This window comes from Acyrthosiphon pisum, chromosome A2, assembly GCF_005508785.2.
Source record: "Acyrthosiphon pisum isolate AL4f chromosome A2, pea_aphid_22Mar2018_4r6ur, whole genome shotgun sequence".
In the NCBI taxonomy this organism is placed as follows: domain Eukaryota; kingdom Metazoa; phylum Arthropoda; class Insecta; order Hemiptera; family Aphididae; genus Acyrthosiphon; species Acyrthosiphon pisum.
The window spans coordinates 99653312-99677300 of NC_042495.1; the positions used below are offsets into that span (position 1 = coordinate 99653312).

The 23989-nt window shown below is 31.1% G+C and overlaps 1 protein-coding gene across 1 annotated transcript in view; it reads left to right on the forward strand.

The window, feature by feature from the left end:
* Positions 1–412: 412 nt before the first annotated feature.
* Positions 413–23989, forward strand: part of LOC100166947 (cAMP-specific 3',5'-cyclic phosphodiesterase) — a 519645-nt gene continuing 496068 nt past the window's right edge. The window contains exon 1 of the mRNA XM_029489182.1: positions 413–919. Within this exon, the coding sequence (XP_029345042.1) occupies positions 831–919 (89 nt within the window). The 5' untranslated portion in view covers positions 413–830. The remainder of the gene's footprint in view (positions 920–23989) is intronic.

Sequence of the window (23989 nt, forward strand, 5' to 3'; positions counted from 1 at the left end):
TTAGCCATACTGACTAAGATTTAGCCACCGCAAAAATATTCTTATTAATATGTAACTAATTGATTTAGTTATAAACCGTCGTATGCGCTATTTGAAATTAATAGTTTTATTAAGTGGGCTATAACCCTCCCCCGTTCAGAATCTTAACCTTAGTTGCGCCTATGCTTATGACTTGGTAGGTACCTAATGATTTACTAGATCCCTGTCTACGATAGACGTGATCTCGTTTGAAATTTGATGTTTATTAAAATTCTCGGAAAAATATTTTCAAAAACCGTAAATACCGTTCGAGACGACGAGTGATATTTACTATTGAAAGAATCACCTGGTATAACAGTTCGTTGTTGTTGTGTGTGCTGCAGAAGTCAGTGTTCATACCGCCCCGACAACACAACCGCGATCGCGAATATTGTACAGGTCCAACGCAGCGACCACGTTACCGAGCGGTCGATCGGTCGGTCGGTGGTTGACGGTCGGTGTACCGCAGCTTGTTCATACCGATCGACGCACGTGACGACCGCGGCCGGTCATGCAGTGCTGACCGGGCGACGTCAGGCAACACGGAGGCGTCGACGGAAACGGTCGCGGCCGAGGCACCGGTGGACGGCTGTGCCGCCGTGGCCGCGGCCGCCGCCGTCGTGTGCGCGTACAAGCTGGACGTGGAGCAGATCCGCCGGGAGATACTGTCCGGTGGCCGCGGCCGCCGGGCCCGCAGCGAACAGGGGCCGCACCCGCGGGACGTCCAACAGCAACAGCACCTGTGGGCGGGCGGTGGCCGGGCGTGGACCGGCCGCAGCCCATGGGCCGTCAAACGAACGTCCGCGCCAGCCATGACCACGCAGGTCAGCGGTTCCATGCGCGTAGCCCTGGTGCTCAGAACACGCCGGTCGTGGCCGGTCGCACCACTGAAGACTCGAAGGTTAGTAGTAGCTGAGCACGGCACACTCTCGCCGGTGGTTTAATGATACTATATATATATAAAATTATAACTCGTCCAGTCCATCTGCTAACTCGGCTACCGTTTCGTTCTTAAAAAACCCGGGTGTCTGAAAACCCTTTATTATTTTGAAAAAAATAAAATTTTGGAACCACTGTTTTTTTTAAACCGCAACGAATGACAAGACAGTGTCAATATGAAGTGGACGAGTTATATACTAGCTATAAAACCTGACTTCAAAAATGAACAAACACAAAATACAGCGCTATAAGGTGTACCAATGGCCCATCGTCATCGGTGTATCATTGTAACTATAATTTCACCGAGATGATAAATCTACCTGTTGCGGTTTAGACTAGGTATATTTTCAAAAGTAGTGGAAACTACTCTTCACTCTCCAAAATTTCCTGATGTCTCTAAAAACAATCTTTGAAACTTGCGTCAACATTTTTTGAGTTTATAGGCCATTATTTACAAATATAAGGACATTTCTTTTTGTTAAACACTCAATTAACAAAAATAAACTAAATATTAATACATTTTATTAAAAAAAAAAAAAAATCCATAATAAAGCATAGTGGGCTGGCTAGTCTAGTATTTTTTCCATTAAAACATCTAGGTAATTTTACTTACGTTTTCAATAAATTTTAAATTTTAAAGTCATTGATCTGCTGTAAAATGTTGCGCCATGATGCCTATTAGTATTAATAAAAGCAATACAATTAAAATAATAATATTGATAACATGACAACAGGTCCCACTGTCTCAGAAATCACCTTGACCAATAAACACGGATAATTTGTATGATATTACGAGTAATAGAGGATGCACTAAAAACGTAAAATCCATATTCAACAATAACTATTAACAGTTACAATTAAAATGTTTTTTTTTTATAATGTTTTAAATACAAAAACGTATTAAGTTACGTGGTCGCGGTGTAGCATAATTGATTTGATCATTGAAATAATAATATAATACAAAACATAATATTTATATACGGCGTAGGGACAAGCGAATCACAACAGACGAACATTTTTACGATTTTTAAATTTATGTTTTATCGATTGTTACAAGTTTGTTTTTTCTTTTATGTAATGTTCAATAAAAGGATATTATAATACTATTTTGTGCCTATACCCGCAGCGGGATTGTTCCTCGAATACCGCGTTCTTCCATTGTACTTCCGTACTTCCGTCACTCGGAAACATTCAAGGTATAATATTATTATCCATAACACACATCCGGTGTGCTCCAGACCGATCCGGCCGACTCGGTGGAAAAATTCTCCCAGCTCGGCATATTTTTAAATCATTACTGATTTTATTTTTTATATTTGACTTGATAATATCGTTGCAATCGTCATTCACGCACCTGAGTGCGTCATCGAAGTCATGATTACAAAATCGTTTTTTTTTTTTTTTTATTAAAAATGTTATTCATCAAACATTTTTATATACGTAGACACCAACGGCATTGACAGCTGATATTATACCATATTATTGTTGTATATTATACCTACGTATATGGTCGTATTGGTCGTCTGTGCAATTAATGTTTGATTGGGGACGAGACGAGACGTGGTGAAAAAAAAATAGATGTTACCGTTGAATTGACTATTATCGCAAAACTGAAGTGGAAAAACTTTTTTTCAGAACTTTCACGCGTATCGACGACGTATATCGCAATTTGTTTTTGATAGTTTTTCAACTAATTTATTCGATATCCGAAAACAAAATATAAACTTTTAAATGGCCGGTGGCAAAATAAAATGTTGTTGAAAACCCCTATTTGATATAAGACGTATTTAACCTTAAAAATAGCCAAGGGCTAAGTTAAAACAAATTGTACTAAACAAATGGTTGTTTATTAGATTTTATGAGGCATTTGTTTACCCGAGTTACCGATCGTTTAAAACGCAATGACATTTTGACACTTGTTTTTTTTTTTATAAAATTATATTATAATTATTTGAAAATATTGACATTTTTTAAAAAAGTGTAATTTGTGTAGGCTTTCATATAAATACTGTATGTCTGTTGTTCATATATGTAATTGGATATATTTTGTTATTTGTTTTGGAATTTAAAAAAAAAAAAAAACAATGTTTTACAATATTGTTTGACTTTTTTGAAGAAACGAATATATTAATTAGTCTATAATAATTAATAGTTACCTAACTGATTTTGTGACTAAATCTTGTTCTAATCGACCCAATTAGCGCAGTCAGCACAGGTGATCGAATTCACTGTACCTACTTACAGTGTTGATTTACATATAAATTGTGAAGTATAAAATTGGAGTTGCCTTAACTGTTGAGGATTAAATATGCAAATGATATTTAAACAATTTACGTATAATTATTATTTTTATACATCGGTTATTACCTATAATTAACTATTTTTTTGTATTTGAAGATACAGAGATTGGGTTAAAATTCAAAATACGGTATACAATATTGTCAATTTTACATTGAGAAAAACCCTTTAAAATTGATTTATGAACGGATTATTTAAAATCGACATTGGTTTATTTATTAATATGTTGCCGATTGAGTATTCAGTATTCGAGTATAAATATTTTGATGTACCTAGTTCTCAAATAGTACGTCGATAAACTAATGTTCGTTTTCTGAAAAGCAAATTATGAAAATTCAATTTCTTAAACATACAAAATATTAATGACGTGTTTGTTTGCCAGAGTTAAATTAAACTATTAAATTCTAACTAAAAGAGTAATATATTGTTTTTAAACTAAATAAATGATTTTAAAAATGTATTATATACATACATATTTTATTTTAAACAAAACCACTTGTTTGAAACAATGTCCAACTCTGTATGGCTGCATGATGGCGAGTACAGTGCCTATTAGTTGTCCCTTTATGTGCTCTACTGTGCCCAAAAAGAAAAAAAATATATAATAATAATACATCTACTATTTTATATCCTGACATATAATATATATGCAGTATTATTATCCTTAATATTAATATAGCCGAATTTTTGAGAGATTATTATTCAGTCGCAATTTGTTTTATTAAAAAAAAAAAAAAAGATTAAAATGGTCTCAAATATGAAAGTTAATGCGCAAACAATACATGTTGAGGGTCTGCCATATTCATAATATAGACATTATATTATGATACCCTAGTTAAAGCCTTATATTGTCTTTTTTTTAATATGACACTATCTATGTCTATATGGCTTAAACGAATTATATTTTAAATGAAAGTTGAATTTAAAACTGTACAATAATAGTAAATAGTGATTTAAATTGGCTTATATTTTAATTTTAATAAATCCTAATTCATTAAATGAAAATAATAAAACAGAAATATTTTTCCACACGATCAATAACAAGATCCATTTAATCTATATGCATCTCATATTTAGGATTTTAAGGAAACAAATTAAAATAACATCTTAAAGATCATTAGAACATAAGCAATAAAATATAAGTGATCTAAATATTTTCATTAAACGGAAATTATTTAGTGTTTATTATTCTATATAATATAATTTTGACATTTTAATAGGTGATGTAGTCGCTGCTATTGTGATAATATAAAGAGTTCTAATGAAACATATTTGTATACATGTCTATAACAAGCACTAATATGTATAATATAGTACTACCTATTATAAATTATAATACGAACATTTTTTAAAATATTTTGAGTTGGTTATCTTTTTTTGTATTATCAATATTTGTTCGAAAATCATAAAAAAATAATATATTAATCTACGTATTATCTAATTGTTTTCGGTACAATACATATTTTTATTAATTAGAACGAGAAAATATAGTTTTAGTTGAACGCGAGATTAATGTAACATTTAACACCATTTTAAATAATTACAAAATTAATTTTAAAGTTGAATCAAAATAAATACTTAGGTACTTGGTAATATTGAAAGTTATATTGTAGAAAAATATGTTTACAATCTTCTATTTCATGTGATGCAACTTTAGTAATAAATAAATTCAGTACCTAAATTGTTTGAAAGAATAATTTTATATCTTATCGTTATGATCACAATATATACAACATTATAGGTTATACCTGCTAAAACTACTCAACCGCCAATAATAACAGACACGTGTCATAAAACTTTTAATTTCAATTTTAATATATTTTTCACGTTTAAACATCTAATTTATAATAAAAAAAAGCTCATGACATTAATAAATATGAGTTTCAAATACATTAATATTTGAAAACTTAGTTTTTGAGTAAAAAAAAGTTGAGATGATGAACGAGATCTTTCTCTTATTTGCGATTGCATAATAATTTACATATAGAACGCCTTAAGTGGAGATTTTGACGTCAAACGTGTAATAAGACATACTGCAGAAATGCATAATTTAGTGCTTACTCGATTTGTGTACATCATAATTGCATGCTTCATGTATAATACAATTATTTCAGAGACGATTGAAATTAAAATTAGTTGATCCCAATAAGATGTATGTTTAATCCGCAAGCAATCTTAATAATGATATTGGCGGTTAACACCGAAAATTCGTGCACTCATGTTGGAGACGAACTCGATAGCTAAAATTATAGCATTAAATTAAGTAAAAATTAAACAATTATTGTATTAGCCTTTAAACAATTTGGTTTTATACAACTTATAACTTATAATATAAGCAATACATACTACAATATTAAGTCAATGCAATATCACAGGTAATGAATCACGTGACAAAGGTAATTTCTACACATAGAAGTATAAAATATATAAAATAAACATCCTGAAACGAGACACAGAATGACTGTTCAATGTTATATATAATACAAAGGTAGGTGCAACTTCTGGTGACGACTATGAAGAGTTTCAACTTGAGTCGTATTGACGATGGTGTGTAGTTGGCGAGTTGCACAAGCTTGCTGACTGAATTAGATGTCCACGAGGTCTGTGTCGAGAGCGAAGACAAAAAAAGAGCTGGTTCATTTAAAGAAACCGAAAATTAATACATTGCACAGAGCAGTGACTAGTCTGGTGATATGTCTTGCCGAAAAATATAACCAATTAGATAACAATACCAGTACCAAAACACATGAGAAAAATACGTCAAAAGATGGGTTTCCACTACATAAGTGTACGTGCATAAAAATACTTGTCTGTGATTGGTTGGTATACATGGTAAGCTTTTGGCATACCACAGTGTTTACACGCTCTTACAACATGTTTTACCATGATACCATGAAGTTGGATCTAGTTCAACTATTTCGTGTATACTTTATAACAATATCGATAACATAAGAATATATGAGGTAACTAATATGTTACCAATCCTAAACAGTGTAACCTATCTTAACGGATAGGAAACGTGCGAAGTTTTGCAAGTATGTAGGGGAACCCACCTTAAGTCTGTCAAGTGAAAAATTAAGACCAACACCATGAGGCTGACGAATGACGTTGACTTAGTGACATTGTTGAGCCACAAAATATGTTCAATCTTCTTCGTCTTCCTCTGGCGTTAAATACTCTCAAATAGTTTTCGCCGCCATCAAGATCTCTCTCTTCATTCCTCTCGATCCTGACTATTTCTCTCCATTCCTGAACTCCCGTCCTGGTAAGGTCCACTTCACAGCATTCAGCCATATTTTCCTGGGTCGTTCCCGAGGTCTTTTCTCCGCCGGTTTCCACTCTAGAACTGCTCTACAAACTATGTCTAATAGTTATAGAAAACTATTGAAATATTACCCATCGATTTGAATAAACTTGATGTGCGTGTATAAATTTATAAGTGTAGTACTAACGAAAGACTATTTTTGTAAAACCGTTAAATTTATGCAAATACAGACAAACGTATCGAACATAGTAATTCGTAATTAATTTTACAATAGTTATTTTAATATGTACACCATAGTGTAATACGAGCAAGTAAATAGCATACGAATCCATCGGACATTAGCATATCAAATTAATTTAGTAATGCCATATAATGCACTACTTTTTATCATTTATTAATGTTAATAGTTTTTGTATTCATAATATACCCGTATACATATAAATAACTAAAATTATCTACCTAATCGGATTAAGTTATGTAGGTAATTAATAACACATAAGTCCTTAAGTAGCTTACATTTAATATAATAGTAGGCATAACCTGAATTAAACAACATACATTTTTTAATTTAAATGACGGTATATAATAATAATAATAATAATAATAATAACTATTATTATTAAAACATTAGAGTCGGTCCATGTCTATTATAATTAAAATAACAAATATTATATGTACATTTCTTAGTTTTTTTTAAACATATTTTTACTACTTTTACACTCACATAATATGGTTTTTTTATACGGCAGGCGACGGAGACACTAAAGAGAACATTTTTTAGAATAATTCAAAATTTCTGCTCAGTGATTCATTTAAAGCTTAATGCCTGTATTGTATTATGAGAAAAGTCACATTTTGTGAAGTTTCACTGGATCAAATGTCGGAGAAACTTCAAACAGAATAGGACAAACCATCATCGGGTGATCGCATAAACCGTAGCTGCAAATTAATATGATTCGCTGACTTAGAATAAACAATTTACATTTCATATATTTAAACTAAGTTTTAGAAGCATTGTCATACAACATGTGAAATTAAATTACAACTATGTGTAACTCTTTTTTAAAATTTTTTGTTGATACAAATTTTACACACAATTAAAAAACCTTCCAACCTTTTTAAGGCTTACCATAATAACAACTTTTGAACAATCTAAACATATTATTATGAAGTTTTTAGGAAATATAATTAAACTGGTCGTAATACAAATTTAGCAGTTAATAAAATTTAATTGTTAAAAAAAAAATAATAACAACACGAGCAACACAAAACTTCAACAAAAAGACAACAATATATTATCTAAATCCACATGCAAACTTATTCAAAATCCACATCTCCCATTGCAGATAAACAATATTGTACTCGTAAAGTTCAATCAATGTTTCTTAAAAAAAAAAATCTTATATATTATTAACAATGTTTTACATTTAAAATTAAATATATATAATAACACTAAATATTATTAATATCATTGTGACAAAAGCAGTTCAGAGTCATCTAGTATTTAAGTATTAACCAGCCATGTGTCTATTTTATAGCATAAAAGGTAATTTTGGCTATAGAATAATGTTGCTATAGCCTATAGGACTTATTGAAAAAGTCGTTATTGACATTTTCCTCTTGTTATTATTATTATTTTTATTTTTTTACTATCCATTACCTTAAAATTGCTTTTGTTCCATTTTATATTAATAAACGGGGAGCAGACTGCCACTAAAATTGGTTCTATATACCTCAATGATCGATAAGTAATAAAATCGGTTTCTGCACATTCAATTTGTGTACTGAGAAACAAAGTTCCTATCTCACTGAAATTGCTTCACAGTAAAGGTCTTTTTTAATATTTGATTCGAAAATAAAACCGATAATTAAATATCGCAATCTATAGTATACAATATTATTCATGTTATTTAATATTATTGAAGTATCGTTAACTAATGTATATTAATTTCGTAATTACTGTGTCACTAACACATACATTTCAATGTATTTATGGCTAATTATTTTGTATAAATATTTTTTTTTTTTATTCTTAATACAGTATCAACAATACTAAGGTTTATTAGCTTACATTTTACAACAATAATAATATTGGCTACATATGAATGAGTACATTGAATTTCATAGATTGAGTTATACAAGTTAATATATTAAAGGGATAAAATAATTTTTTTTGTTGATATCATCAATTGGGCTGAATAAACTTCATAAAGTAACAAGTCTAATAAAAAAAACCGGCCAAGAGCGATTCGGACCTGTGCACGAAGGGTTCCGTACCATAATCTATAAACATGTTGGCAACACTGTTTATATATATATTCTAGAATTTTTAGTATTTTTTGTTATAGCGGCAACAGAAATACATAATCTGTGAAAATTTCAACTTTCATGGTTCATGAGATATAGCCCGGTGACAGACGGACGGACAGCGGAGCCTTAGTAATAGGGTCCCGATTTACCGTACGGAACCCTAAAAACGTTAAGTTTATCTATATGCTGGATTAAAATTCCAAATAAAAATTAAACGGTTACTTGTACAAACAATAAAATTGTTATAAAATATTGTATACGAATATAATGGATACCTGATAGGTATTATATTATATTGATTTATATTGTTTAACATAAAAATGTCTTATGTTATGCATTATTACAATATAGTTGCATATTGGCCAATTAAAAACGTAATTCTTTATTTCCTTATACTTAATTATTATAATGTATAACGCGATAATCAAAAATGCATTCCAAATTCCAATAGTACTTTAATTACAAACTCTACACTTTTCTATGTTTAAACCTCAAACGAAATTATATTTATTTGCAAGGGGAAATTTTTTTTTTTAGCCTGGTGAATAGATTATTGTTAAACTCACAACGTATTTGAAAAAAGTATAATATTTTTTAACCTTGAATAGGATGTGTTAGTTAATGATTCATTCATATAATAATGAATTCATGATCTACATTAATCAAAATTTCTGGATATTAAAAAATAAAAAGATAGGTCCCAACTTAAAAATGAATTTTATAAAATCAAAATTGTTTAATTAAATTTACTGGTAGTAAGTGATAATGATAAAGATAATAAATACATGTTTTAGAATATTGTATATTAATAAACATATTGTTGTGTATAATTATTTTTAGATAAATTTCCACAACAGACAATTTTAATTGGGAAACACATTTTAATAATGAATTTTGTTTTGCGTATTGTCAGCATAACATATTTATTGTTTTCATAATAATTTAATTAAACTAATATTTATCAGAATACATATTGTTTTTATTTAAAACATATTTTATGTTGTGTTCACTATTTTAAGTTCATTTCAAGTGTAATTAAATCAACGAAAAGTTTCTGCATATTCTGCACGTATAAATTTAAACTTTTGAAGTTTCATAGGTAGTTATTATTTTTTTTCCGATAAATATTTAAAATGTAATTTAAGTTCCTGTAAGTTGAAGAATATAAATTAAATGAAATCGAACATTTTAACTTGTGTATTATTTATTATCATTATTTTTTTTTTAATATTAAACTTGGTTTTCATTCCGTCCCTGTTTTGCTGTATCCTAAAGTCTTGTTCCGGTAAATTAGTGTTCGGTGGTTCGCAGACTAACTCCAGTGGCCGATGATAATATATTAATAGTTTAATATTTTACCCGAAACGCGCATATTTACACGAGCTGTAATATCACCGTAATAACTAATTTTTAGAATAAGAATTAACGGCTCGTCACGCACCGAGTACATGCCTGAAATAGATTTACGTATATCTTTTGCATTTGAACTATACGAATGTGCAAGACTAAACGTTAATATTATATGATATGACATTTAAAATATACAAACGATAAGGTTACCAAATTAAATTCGTGAATCCACGCACGTCAATAACAAACATTTTTTTAAGCACCGACTCCGTTTCTTCCATCCGTTTTATGTTTTCAAGTGTCTAATGTGCAAATTTGCCAGCTCATGTTATAGTGAATATCTAAAAAGAATATTCGGCTTTTTTTCTGCAATAATTTTCGCGATTTCAGTAGAAATTTCTCATAATATGCATCACCTATTGAAAATTCGGAAAAAAAATAAAGTTATTAATTTAAAGTATTTAAACCTTAATCATTGAAATCTACGATTATAATATTAATAATTTTACATAAAATACCTATATAATTAAATATTTCATTTTACTCTTTTTGTGAAATATATACAAAATGTGGCGGCATATCGGATATACAAATATATTGATAATCGCTGCTTAAAAAAGCGGAATTTTTATTTTGCTACGCGTTGAATTTAATACATTTTTTTTTACTACCTTTTGGCTATAATTGAACCGTCGCGATTCGGTTCCCCGACGTCCTGTCGCCAGTTCGTTGTACTCGTAATTGAGTATTACTATATAGGTATGTGTGGGACGTTTTTTTCCACTAGGCGAAAAACTGGCCATCCATCCCCTCACCCCCCTAACACGAAACAAACACCATAAAAACCCAGAAATTCGACCCCGTCACCTCACCCCACGGAAAATAATATACGGACAAACATAATAACGTACACCCTACTAAACGCGTTATCGAATAGAGTGGTTACGCAGAGTCACAGGTGTGGTATACCATGGCACGTAGACTCCGCCGATTCGACCGAAAAAATATTACGTCCCTCGATATCCAGCCCCGGTGAAATATTATATAATATATAGGTCAAGCGCGCGGCAGCAAATGTTTAGGGGTTGAAAAGAGAATATTCCATTAAGATATAAAAAAAAAAATCTTCGGGCGCAACAATCGAGGTTTGCTGTGTGTGACTTGACATATATGTATACCAATACAATATAGTATGTACACACCTACCGTAAATTGTATATAAAGTTTATTTTTTTCTCTAACTTTGGAAACGAAATAATATAATAATATTATCTGACCGTGGACGGACACGGGCTAACCTACTCGTAGCGCTGTAACTTTCGCGGCATAATGATAAAAGTTTAAAAAAGTGGTAAAAGTTCAAAATATATACCGGTAAAACTGCGAGGTGGTAAAAAAAACTGACTTCTCATCAGTGTGGTTCGGGTGATATAATAATAATAATAATACTGCAGCTAGACGGTTTGGAGTGGATATTGTCATATTATTGTATTCTACGAATAAATAATAACGTTCTGGGAAGGATTATTTTTAACGAGATGTATTTACGCAGTCGGCTCACAAAACACATATTTTCCCAAGTCGCGAGTTTCCTCGAATGCAAAAATATAGGTACGTAAATATTACTTTCCTACCGTCCAATTTCGGATGCGGTTTCAGAGTCAAAAGTCGGCCCGACCGATAATTTTTATTTTTTACATATCTAATGTTACGTATATACGGCCCATGTACTCGGAAAAAATTGGCCACCCCAGCCGACGATATTTTATTTTTAATTAATGCCGGACAGTAAATACAATTGCAGGTCCTGCGGATTCGTAATTTTTATTTTGCGATTTTGCGTTTCTCGACATTTTATAATTGAGTCGTCATAAATATTTAGGTAGGTTAAACGCGAATACGTTTTGAATAGTGAAAAAAATACATCACTGTACCTACTACCATTATAATATTATACAACAGCGCAGGGGAGGTACGGTCCGCTCTTCCGCTCGCTCAAAGCGCAACGACTGACGTCTAATCCTTCGGGAAAACGTATTTTTCAAACGTATGTTTATATTATTTTTAGTATCGAGAGAATCAATGTTTTTCCGATCGTCGATCTCCACCAAAATAACCGAGTTGGTCACAACCCGTACGAAAATAATAATATTCTTTTAACTTATGATGTACACCAATATTAGAAAGTTTTCGCACTATGCAGGTTAAAATTAAGGTATGAAACCGATAACGTTGTTTACCAAAACAAGCATTTGCGCATGCGCTTCAAATATCGGTACGGTTCACTGAACTCTATACATGGAAGGTGCTCAGAATCTTAAAACGTGCCCCCCTCATGAACAGCGCCATATTGATTCCGTTTTCATAGAATCAACAATAGTTCATGGAAACATTTACCGCTTTTTTAAAATTATGGCAATTTAAAGCAATTCAACAAACTGCACCCATTCACTGAGCTGTACATATTTTTTTATAATTACAGCATCTTATTCTGGCAACGTTTTACTTAAAATATGTTCAACTTGTAATAAATATATTGCAATAAATGGTAGAAAAATTCCTAATAATTGAAGAAAATCAATAAATTATGTAACTAATAAATATTTAATTAAATAATAAATTTGCTAATTTAATCAACTAATTGTTCTTTTTCATCACCTCATTGGTTAATTCTCATGCGTTTTGACTGACATACAGGTGCGACTTATATAATTCAAACAACATTCTCTCCGAAATTGGTACCCACCCTCAGCGATTTGCTAACGGTGCTCACGGGGGGCCTGGGGTTCAACACATTTCACAATATAAAATACTTACCTATATAATTACCTTATACAAAATTATTAAAATTGTTTGTTTCTATCATTTTATCTTGTCGATATTATAATCATAGATAATTTGATTTTTTCTCCATGTTCTTCATGGAGTGAAACACTAAAGGAATCGAAATGGCAACCCTCGGTATAGGGACACTTTTCAATACATGAATTATATACAGTGCGCCTTCCATGTATAGAGTTCTGTGGTACAGTTGTTTGATTATCGTAATCGGTTATTTTAAACATTTTAACGGTCACTTGGATAATATCAGTTATTATATCTTATCAAAATATAAGATATATATTATAATGATAATATTATAATTCATAACTATGGAACATAAACCAGTTTAAAGGTTTATGGTGACAATGGGATAAAATAGTTAATCGGAATACAAGACATCCGACAGTGGAAAAACTAGAGTTTCAATTACAACGTTATTATATTACCGTATATAAATCAACCGAACGTTGTTTTTACCGAAGTGTTTAACCGGAGTTGTGCAAACACTCTCTCCATGAAAACGTAACTCGAATCAGCATCAAGTCTATATCTCGTTCCGTGTCATCACCCGAAGCTCATTAAATACCCGACGTACACGCACAAGTAGCTGACGATGTGTACGACGTGTCCCGTGTGGTTGTTCCCCGGCATTTCATCTGTTATTATTATTATTATTATTATTATTATTATAGCAGCTATGAGTACGCACGTATAATCTAATTGGGTAGGATTTAATATGATATATTCTCCCCGTGGACGAACTAACGTACACACAATAATAATAATAATAATGCGTGCTCAAATTCCTGTCATACCATATTATCATTATTATTATTATTATTATTATTGATTTGTATTTATATCGAAAACGATTTTCCTCGCTTGTGCGATTGTTTTTAAATAGTAAGTTTTCGAATAGGTATTACATTGTTTGCACGACAAAATGTCAAGACGCTATTATATTACATAACTCAAACTTTTGAAAATAAAATATAATTGTTTTACAACATTGGTGCACTTGAAGTTTTATCGTTTGTCCGATTCAAAATAGTGCAGACATATAATAAATGCATTTTGTTTATATTTGAGTTGTTTATTTAAACTTAAGAGCGAGAAAAAAATACTCATAAAGTTGTAACCGACACCAGTCGCAATTTAATGACTCAAACAAGTACTTTAATGCACCAATACGTGTACCTATATTATTATAAGGATGCACTTATGCATCAAACAATTGAATTCGAAATATGTGCTACAGCTAAAATATATGTAATAAATGATTTAAATCACGTTTGTTTGCTTTATATTGTAATCCAAATTGCCGCCGTCAGTAAATATTAAATAGCCAGTCATTAAGATAAAAGTTAGTCTCTATAGTCTCTATGACAAATTAATCTCAATTTGATGAAATAATTTATTGTTGACCTTGATTTACGATAAATATTTACCAAGTGCTTAATCTTCGATAAGCTTTCAAAATATGTAATAAGAAAGTGGGGAGTCTTCTATCAACATTTATAAATTATAACCTACCAACTAGATTAATTTTTCTATCAGAAAAGATACTGATCTTAAAAGTCGGAGCATTGTTACTATCCAAAAATTGGCCGGCAGACAGAAAAAAAACCCTCATTATTGTAAAATAAAACATATTCTTTCGCTCCGCTCAGAATCTAAAAAAATAATATGCTCCTATAATCAATTCAAAAATAAAACTTAAATACCAAATAACGTTTAAATAGGCAAATATATTAAGTATTTGATTATAAACATTTTTTATCGTATTTTCACTTACTAAGCTTACGATGAAATTAAACAGAAAAAAATTATACAAATGCACAAAACTTATAATTCAAAGTTTAGTTATTTAAATGTAATCATAATATTATAAACTGTTCGTTTAAACGAAACGATCATAATATTATTATTATTCGCTTATAAAAATAGTTGATTATTATAGGTGTATAGTGTACACTGTATAAGAAATACTATAAATAAAACCACACGCAACTGTCGCCTACAATATTATAATATATTGTCCTGTTGACAAAAGATACGAATAAAACCCTAGTCTATAATATAGACAATGGACTTTAGATTATACACCATATTAAAAATCCTTTATAATAATATTATGAAATAAAGTTGAGTTTGGCAACGTCGGAGCAAAAAAGAAGAGAGCGTGCTCTGCAATCCTATTACTAAAAATGTCGCTCCAATGAGGACTTTGTTTAAAGTATCGCGTAAAAAAGACCAAAACGAATAATAGTGGACTTAAAATCTGCGAATGCAAGGCGATTTATCACAGACGACAATATCAACTTATATATCTACAGCCTCGTAACCGCATGTGCACAACAAATACAACCACACACCCACACACAAAACATATATATGGTCGGGCGTATACCGTAGACAGAACCCGTGAAACTACACCGGAAGGAAACCGCCGAGAACATAATAGAAACGTTTTGCTCTCCGCGGCCCAAATCCCTTATTACAGGAACTATCGGACGGTGGCGCCCAACGTGACCGTTTCCGTAAGTCCGGAATGGCAGCACGTATACGGTAAATTGACCAGGACACGTATCCCATAATAATAATATATTGATAAGGCTGTGTGGAAAAACGAGTGTCCGAGAAAAGACGAGGGTAAACGCACTTATAGATAGGTATTCCGAGGGGCTTGAACTTCGTGTCTCTCGCGAGTTCGTATGCGGCGCCAGTGCTACGCTACAATATAATACCTGTACAATATTATATCGTGTATTGTGTATGGGCTATATTACCTGCAGCTGCCGCGTCGAGAAAAGATAACCAATATATTATTTCGTCTCTATGTAGCTGAGATACGGATAAATAAATTGTATTTTAATCCAGATGAGATAAAGGTATTATTTTTATTTTTTTAAATTTAGACAATAATTTTATGAAAAAATGTAATTAAAATACGTGAGTAATAAGTGATGAAAATAAATTTAATACAAACAATGTGCACAAATTAATATAAGTTTTACGTTTTGATCTTTTACAGCAGAAAATAACCATGCATTCCGTCACTTGGCTTTCATCTCTAAGCACAAAATATACATATATTAAAACTTTTTTGAATTTAGTTTTAATTTAAAGCCATAAAAAAAAAGTTGAATTTGTTAGTAGAAAACGAGTGCCGTTTGGATAACATCTTCTGGTAAAACAATATTAATAAAAAAAAAAAATTAATAATATTCATATTATTTAAATTATATTTATCTATATATTGAGGTAATTTGAAATCTAAGGTAACTTACTATTAAATAACCGCCAAATCAACTGTTTATATAAGATATAGGTATTTTATGATTTATGAGTTGTTTTTTTTTTTTAAATAAGTATCATCACTGAACTCACCGCGTAGTTGTAGTATCATATATGTCAGTGGGTCAAGTGGTTTAGAGTTTGGATTTTATGGGCGTTCGAATTTTGTTATCGTTTTCAATTAATCCAACACCAAGCTGTATCGGTCCCAATACGATCTATTCGTGCATGGTGTGTACAGAATAAAACAAACGACGTTTTCACCATTTTTTCAACATTTTTTAATAACTTATATTTCCCACTCCCAATTCATAAAAAGTTTTCTGTACGCCTTGTACCTACGTTCTATGCTCCTTTGCTCTTCGAACGTTACGATATTGTATTATAAAAAATGGTTTCATTCAACTCGTTTATTTGAAAATACTAACGAGTATATTTTACATAGTTAAGTACTTTATGTGTTTATGGAGGACTATAATTATTATATGTTATATGACAGTATGACACAGACTCGGTTATAAAACTAATTTTAGCCAGTCAACAATAGGGCGTATAATATTTCAAACATGTAAAAGGTCAATATTTGCTTTTATTCTGTTCGAAGTAGGTACCATCAAAATAATATGCCCAAATAATTTTTAGGGTATATTAATTGTATAATATGCATATATTATTTTATAATTTATTATTTACGTTGCATGTCTTAGTTTTTTAATTTCACGTACCTATTTAAATTTCCAACTTTTTAATTTCCTACCTAGGTAGTTTAAAAGTGAATTAAAACCGCAAGTCACGTATAAAACGTCTTATATAGATTAAAACTTATTCTTATCAACTACAACTGTAATAACCTGTTGTTTAAGTAATAGTAAATTAAAACGCTCGTAATAAATTGTATGTTAAACGAGTCCCCGATTATAGCGGGATACAGCACACAAATCGTTACTGCAAAAGTTGTAGTTCTTCGCGTATAATGTTGTTATATACATAATATTATTTCAATTCGTCGGTGGAGTACGGAATTTTTGAAAGTGGCCATCGATCTGATGGAATGACTTGTGACCTTGGCTGGTATCGTTATCACGTGACAGTCGCATTTATTTTAAACTATTTACATAATACTAGACATTATTTTAACTTGAAAACTCGCGTTTGCCAAATAACAACCGAGGTGTAGGTATAATAAACTTACTCTTTTAATTCAGTACCTATACTAATTGGTTATTATTTTAACAGTAAACACGTCTAACTATCTTAAAAAGGAGTGAAATTATTAACGTTTATGAAAATATTTATTTTACTTAAATTTAATACAAAATCACCTTTAAAAATAAAATTAATAATAATTAATAATTTCTTAAAGTTTTAGTTTTCTAAATTTTATCATACCTTGTAAAAGTTACAATTAATTAACAACTATCGTTATAGGTTTTATTTTTAGATTAAACAATTTTAAATTCTAACATACCTAATTAATATAAAATAGTGGTCCAAAAAAACTGATTAAGAAATTAAAAATGAGTTTATACCCCTATTTTTTAAGTGATACGAAAAAAATAATTCTGAAAAAATTTGGACTCAATCTCAACCCCTTCCTGTGCTACAATATAGTTAAGTTATGGCCCTAAGGGGTTGTTTTTAATTATTTTAAATAGGTACTAAAATATTTACAAAAGAAAAAAAAATTTAATTATAAATTGTAGAGAAACATACTGTCTACAAAAAAATGTGCCATACAAATTCTATTTAATCCATTATTTCGTATGAAATAAAAACAATTTAAAAAATATTTTAAGATAGCGACAAATTTTTATTTTTACTTTTACTCTAAAATATTTATAATTTATTGAATTAAATATTTAACACATTTTATTCTACATTTGATAGATATTGCAGACGATATTTCCGGCTTAATTATGGTTATAATTTCTGTAGTTTTTGACAACCTGAAATACGAGGTTTGATATATTATTTTAAATTTTTAAATTTTGTTTCAGAATATTATGAATATAGAAATTATTATAGAAATGTATAATAAAATTACGTATGCTATAACTCAAAGATTAAAATCTTAAAAATGATCCAAAAAAGTAAAAAGTATAATTTTTTTGTTTCATTAATTTTGTCTTGTAATGAAATTATTCAATTCAAATAAAAACAAATATTTTCAACAGCACTGCAACAATTTTCGTGATAATATAAAGTTATCTCTAATTTTATTATTAGAGCCCACCCTTGAGCCCACCGTACCTATGCGTTTTACAATGTACATACTAATATCGTACGTATAATAATATTAATCATTACCTATATTATTACTTTGTCTTGTAAAACGCGTATAAGAAAAAAATAATATCTGGTCGAGAAAATTACTTTTGCGTAAACATCACGTACTCACCCCGACGCCGCCAACACCTCCACCGCCACCGACTCCTCCGTCCAACGACGGTTTCTCATCGACCACTCTCCGGGATACCGTTGTCGGTATATTATCGTGTCCCATATTGTCTGTGAGAGATTCTTTTATCGCGCAACACTCGCCGGTTTTCCACAACCCGAATCGACCCGAGTCGTCATCCCCTGCCCTAACCTTGCGACCCACAAGTTGGTAGTTCGGACTTCACCCTGTATACATTAGGTGTTTTTCTATTTTTCTTTTGTTTTTTTCTTTTTATTTTGCCGCAAAAAAATAATAACGACTTTTGGCACACCACGCCATTGTATTATTGTTACGTATACTATTTACGATCCCAGTCATGCGCGCAGCGTACCCGATGAAAACGTGCCTTTGAGATCGTGGCGGGCCGTGGAAATGATTTTGCTCCAGGAATCCGATGATGATACACCCAGCGTACATGCCTTGGAAAATTATTAATATAGATGTAGAATGTAAACTCTGACGATGACTCAAAAATTGCATACCTAGCTACCTAGGTAATTAATATGGGTATCCAATATAACCGTTCGGAGTATAGCCACCCTCCGCACATCCACATTAGTACATCCGCAAACTTATTATTACCGCATAACTCGCTGACGTTTTATAACTTATATTAATAATATACTTACTTCAAAAGTTTCAACCATAGGCTTGCGTATTAGATAGACTTTTCCAGGTAATTATGGTGCTACTGGTAATTCTTTTAAACTGATCAAGTATAGTTTTAAATATTTTCATTAACTTAACTTACTTATAGTACAATTTCCTATAATTTATATACTGATAATAATATGAGGTACCATGAGGTACCACACCAATCATCTAGAATTATTGACAAAATAAAAATAACAAATAATTTAGAAACCATAATTTTGTATTAATATCAAGCCCGGATTAAGGGGGAGAGGGGGTCCAGGGAGGGCACGGTCCCGGAGCCCACTGATTTTGGGGGCCCATTTTTATCCCCAAAATATATATTTTGTAATGCATTCAAAATAGTTTTCAAAAAATAATTTTATTAGGTAGTAATTATAAAATAAAAATGTTCTTAATTTTATATCACGAAAAATTATAATAATTATAAAATTGACATTCTATGATGAAGTTTATAAAATGGGAGTTGTAAACTATACATCGTACGCATGTCGCATAGATGATAGTCTTTATTATCTATGGTTGGCGATTCTACGTGGTATATTATAGTTTAAAATTATACAATTTTATACAGTCGTAAAAATGTATGGATACAATTTTTTGAAGTTATATTTGAAAGGGTTAAGGGGGCCCACCAAGTGTGTGGTGTCCTAGGGCCCAATTAATCCTTAATCCAGGCTTGATTAATATATATTCAATTAACTACAATAATTTTCGATATTGATACTCGAACCGAAGTTTTATGACACAGTATGTAGTGCTGTGTACTGACAGAGTCAAATCTGTAAAACTGGTAGGAAAATGTTTTTTCGACCTCATTAGGTTATTTTTTGGACCAAATTCAGTTGTAAATCTACAGAAACTCAGCTCTAATACGGTCATGGTCGTTGCTCAAACGATTGGAAACAAATATTTGAATGCATCTATATATTATTATATATTGTGCATATGATGTCGTCTCGTCTTAAGGCGTTTTTGATCGACAACGACGTCGGGCACACCGCTCGACACGTTAACCCAAAACGGAGAGTTTTTTTAGAAATTCATTATGAATCCTCAAACGCATCTTACAAAACAAACAACTTTACTCTTCCCACGAAACAATATAATATTATTCATTTTGAAGCGCCGCGATAATGGAATATATATTTCACTTCGACATATTGGACGTAATATATTTGTTTTACATTTATATTATGTTGTTTCAACAATATATTTGTTTCGTCGTCTCGTTTACTTCTATAATTCTTGTTTTGCTGCCGCGTTTTCTCGAACGCGGGTGAACGGTTTTAATTTAATTTCTCCACATCTTTTTCAAACCATACTTATCGTAACGAATATAATATTATGTTAAAAATAGTATTGGGGAATTCGACACAAATCGATTTAAAATTTACATTGTTAGGAAGCTACAATTAGGTATAGATTATAGGTATAGATATTTGTATAGTATACAATTAAGTATACTAACACTAAGTATATTAGGTACCCAATTCACAATACATTTTATAGAATACAATGTACGAATTAGTTATTATCACCGTACTAAGACAAATGTATTTTTCTACAATGACATATTTTTATTTCACATTTTCGGGTAACGTTCAAAATGGTTGTGCTAAAAAGCCCATTGTAAGTCAACTCGTAAATTATATCCTTTGAATCGGTGTATGCCGCTGATCGTCTGTTTGACCATATTGCGCATAATATTATAATCGATATTTTATTAAAATGTAGGTTTAAAAAAAACCATATGAACGACATAGGCGTGCGAACGGGGGCAGCAGGGTGTGCTCTTGCTGCCCCTGACCGGCCCGGAAGGGCTGGTCTAGATAATATTGCTGGTCAATTTGAACCAGGGCCAGTCAAGGCAGGCTGAATAGTGTAGGTTGTATAAAGGTTGCATAATAAACGTCTTTACCTACTCTGATAATCGAGAGTAAAAAACCGGGAAAGACGCTCTAGCTGTTCAGTAAATAAAATCTATAAATAGAGTTTCTTTAGATTATTTAGTATCATAATTCGTAGTATTAATGTACTCAGTTTACTTATCTGTTGAACAATAATATAATTTTAGATAGACCTTGCCTACAGCTGCAATATTAATTTATGTTGAAAATCTAAAATTAAAATTATATTCCCGTTGAGATATGCTTTTGCGATAAGAGAAAACACCGTTCCTACCATTTTCTAGCCGATCTATGCGTAAAGCTTGGTCGCGTTGACATTACGAAAATACCGTGATTGTAACGGTTAACATTGTGAATTGTATTAATTGTAATATTATATTTTAATTCTACCGAATCAACGTAAATACGTAATATCACTTTTATCCATGTGTTATTTGTTAACAATTAAAGAAAAGTGTATTCAAGAATCAAGATCCAAGTTCAGTTTTTTATTGTATTTTGTGTACATTTTCAAATATGAATTCTACTATAAAGCGAATAGGAGGTGCAGAGAAAGTACGACAAAACAAAAAAAAAATGTTGACACTTATTGGACAAAAATGTGCCAAGGTGTCTGATTTTTTAAAATTAAAACAAACTAAAGGCAACTCAAGTACCTACTAATATTCTACCAGGATCTACAGGTAATTTATACTATACATACTATAGTCAGGAATGGGTACTTTTCAATCATAGTTATTCAACTCGGGTCATCGGACACCTACTCGTTCTCAATTATCGAACAATTTGAAAAGCTTACCTTTTTAAAAGGGCTCAACCAGTCTACAACTATAGAGTAATTCTTTTTTTTGTAATATTGTTACATATTTATTATAATAATAATTGAAAGTTTTTGTCAAATAATTTATACCTTCATTAATAATTATAATATGTTGTAATTATAGCTAGGGACTAAAATATCTTAAAATATGAATGCATTTATGCCCTTAAAAATAACTAAATATGATTTTAAAGAAGAATTATTAAAATAATTAGTTAAATGTTATAATTTATATTAAGTGGATAAAGAGTGGGTAGGTACTGAAATATAATATGCTGGGCATCATGGTTTATGGTTTATGGTTTTCATATGTATATATATTTCGTATGACAAAGTAGAGCAACAAATTTAAACATGTAAATAATAAAAAACTATATGGAATAGGATACAAATAATAATGATAAAATAAAATAATAATATGTCTAATATGACTGGTGGTAACTATTATAGCTGAGATGAATTTGGAACTATAGCCTAAAGATTCATGTCCAGATTTCGTATCCAATCAATCAAATCCATGTCAGCTGTATGGATATCATTTATAGTGCCTTTGAATGCACGGAACGGGCATTCAGTTGCTATATGGGAGATTGTTTGCATATCATTTCCACAGTCACATGAAGGAGTAATGTGTAATTTCCATTTGTACATCATGCGGTTACATCTTCCATGGCCGGTCCTAATGCGATTTAGGGTCACCCAAATTTGTCTAGGCAGATCGAAGCCTGGCTGCTTGGAAGTTGGATTGGTAACAATGTTTTGTCCATCAGGGTTCTCCGCCATCCTCAAGCCATTTGGTATTTTCCCCTGTGTTTTCCAGTAATAGCATCTTTGCGGTTTTCCAGGGTGGTTTGCGTGACTTAAGACGTAGTCTATCCACATTAAATCTTACATCTGCGTGTACCGGAAGGTTCTTGTTATTGTTTATCTTAGTCCATTCCCGGATGAGAGCTTGTTCTCTTCGGATCTTAGGAGGAGCTATATTGCTAAGTTGCTAAGTACTGGGAGCCATTTTAAAGGGGTAGTTTTTAATGTTCCCCCTATGATTCTCATTGCTGAGTTGAGCTGTGTATCAAATTTATTGGTATGTGCACTATTTATCCATACTGGGGCGCAGTATTCTGCAGCTGAATATACTAGTGCTAGCGCGTTGATTCGTAGGGTGTTTGCATCAGCTCCCCAGGATGTACCGCTCAATTTGGCAATCATACTATTACGGGTCTTTTTTTCGCTGAAAGTTTGACTAGATGGTATTCATAGGTACTAACTAGGTACGTGAACGGTATGTTTTAATATTAGGTATAAATTATGTATTATGACTTATAGTAATTTTAATACATAATTCACACTTAAAAAACACTTTTAAATTCACACTTCAAAACCGCAAGGGCTTATAACACATTTTTGGGAGCATACTACTTGCATCCGAAATGATTATCAGTATGTGAATTGCGTTCCGAAAAAAAGATTCAAAAAGGGTCATAGTCTATTTGCGTCCCGGTATACCTTTTTTATAACCCACAAATTGGGTCCCGAAAATATCGATCAAATCGATATCAAAATGTTAATAAAAAAAAATACATTGATGCTTATTTTAATTTATAATATAGAAGTATAAGTAATAAGTTAAGTATACAATTCAAAATAATGAAAAATTCATATGATTTACATTTTGTCATGAATCATGATATTTATGGTAAAATTCAAAATAATAAAAAAAATTCATATATGAATACGTAGATAATAGGTATACGTTTTACATTTCGTCATAATAATTTAATAATTATAGATTAATTCAAAATAATAAAAAATACATATGTTATGATAGTAACTTTTGTTACGATATTTATGTTAAGTAATAATTA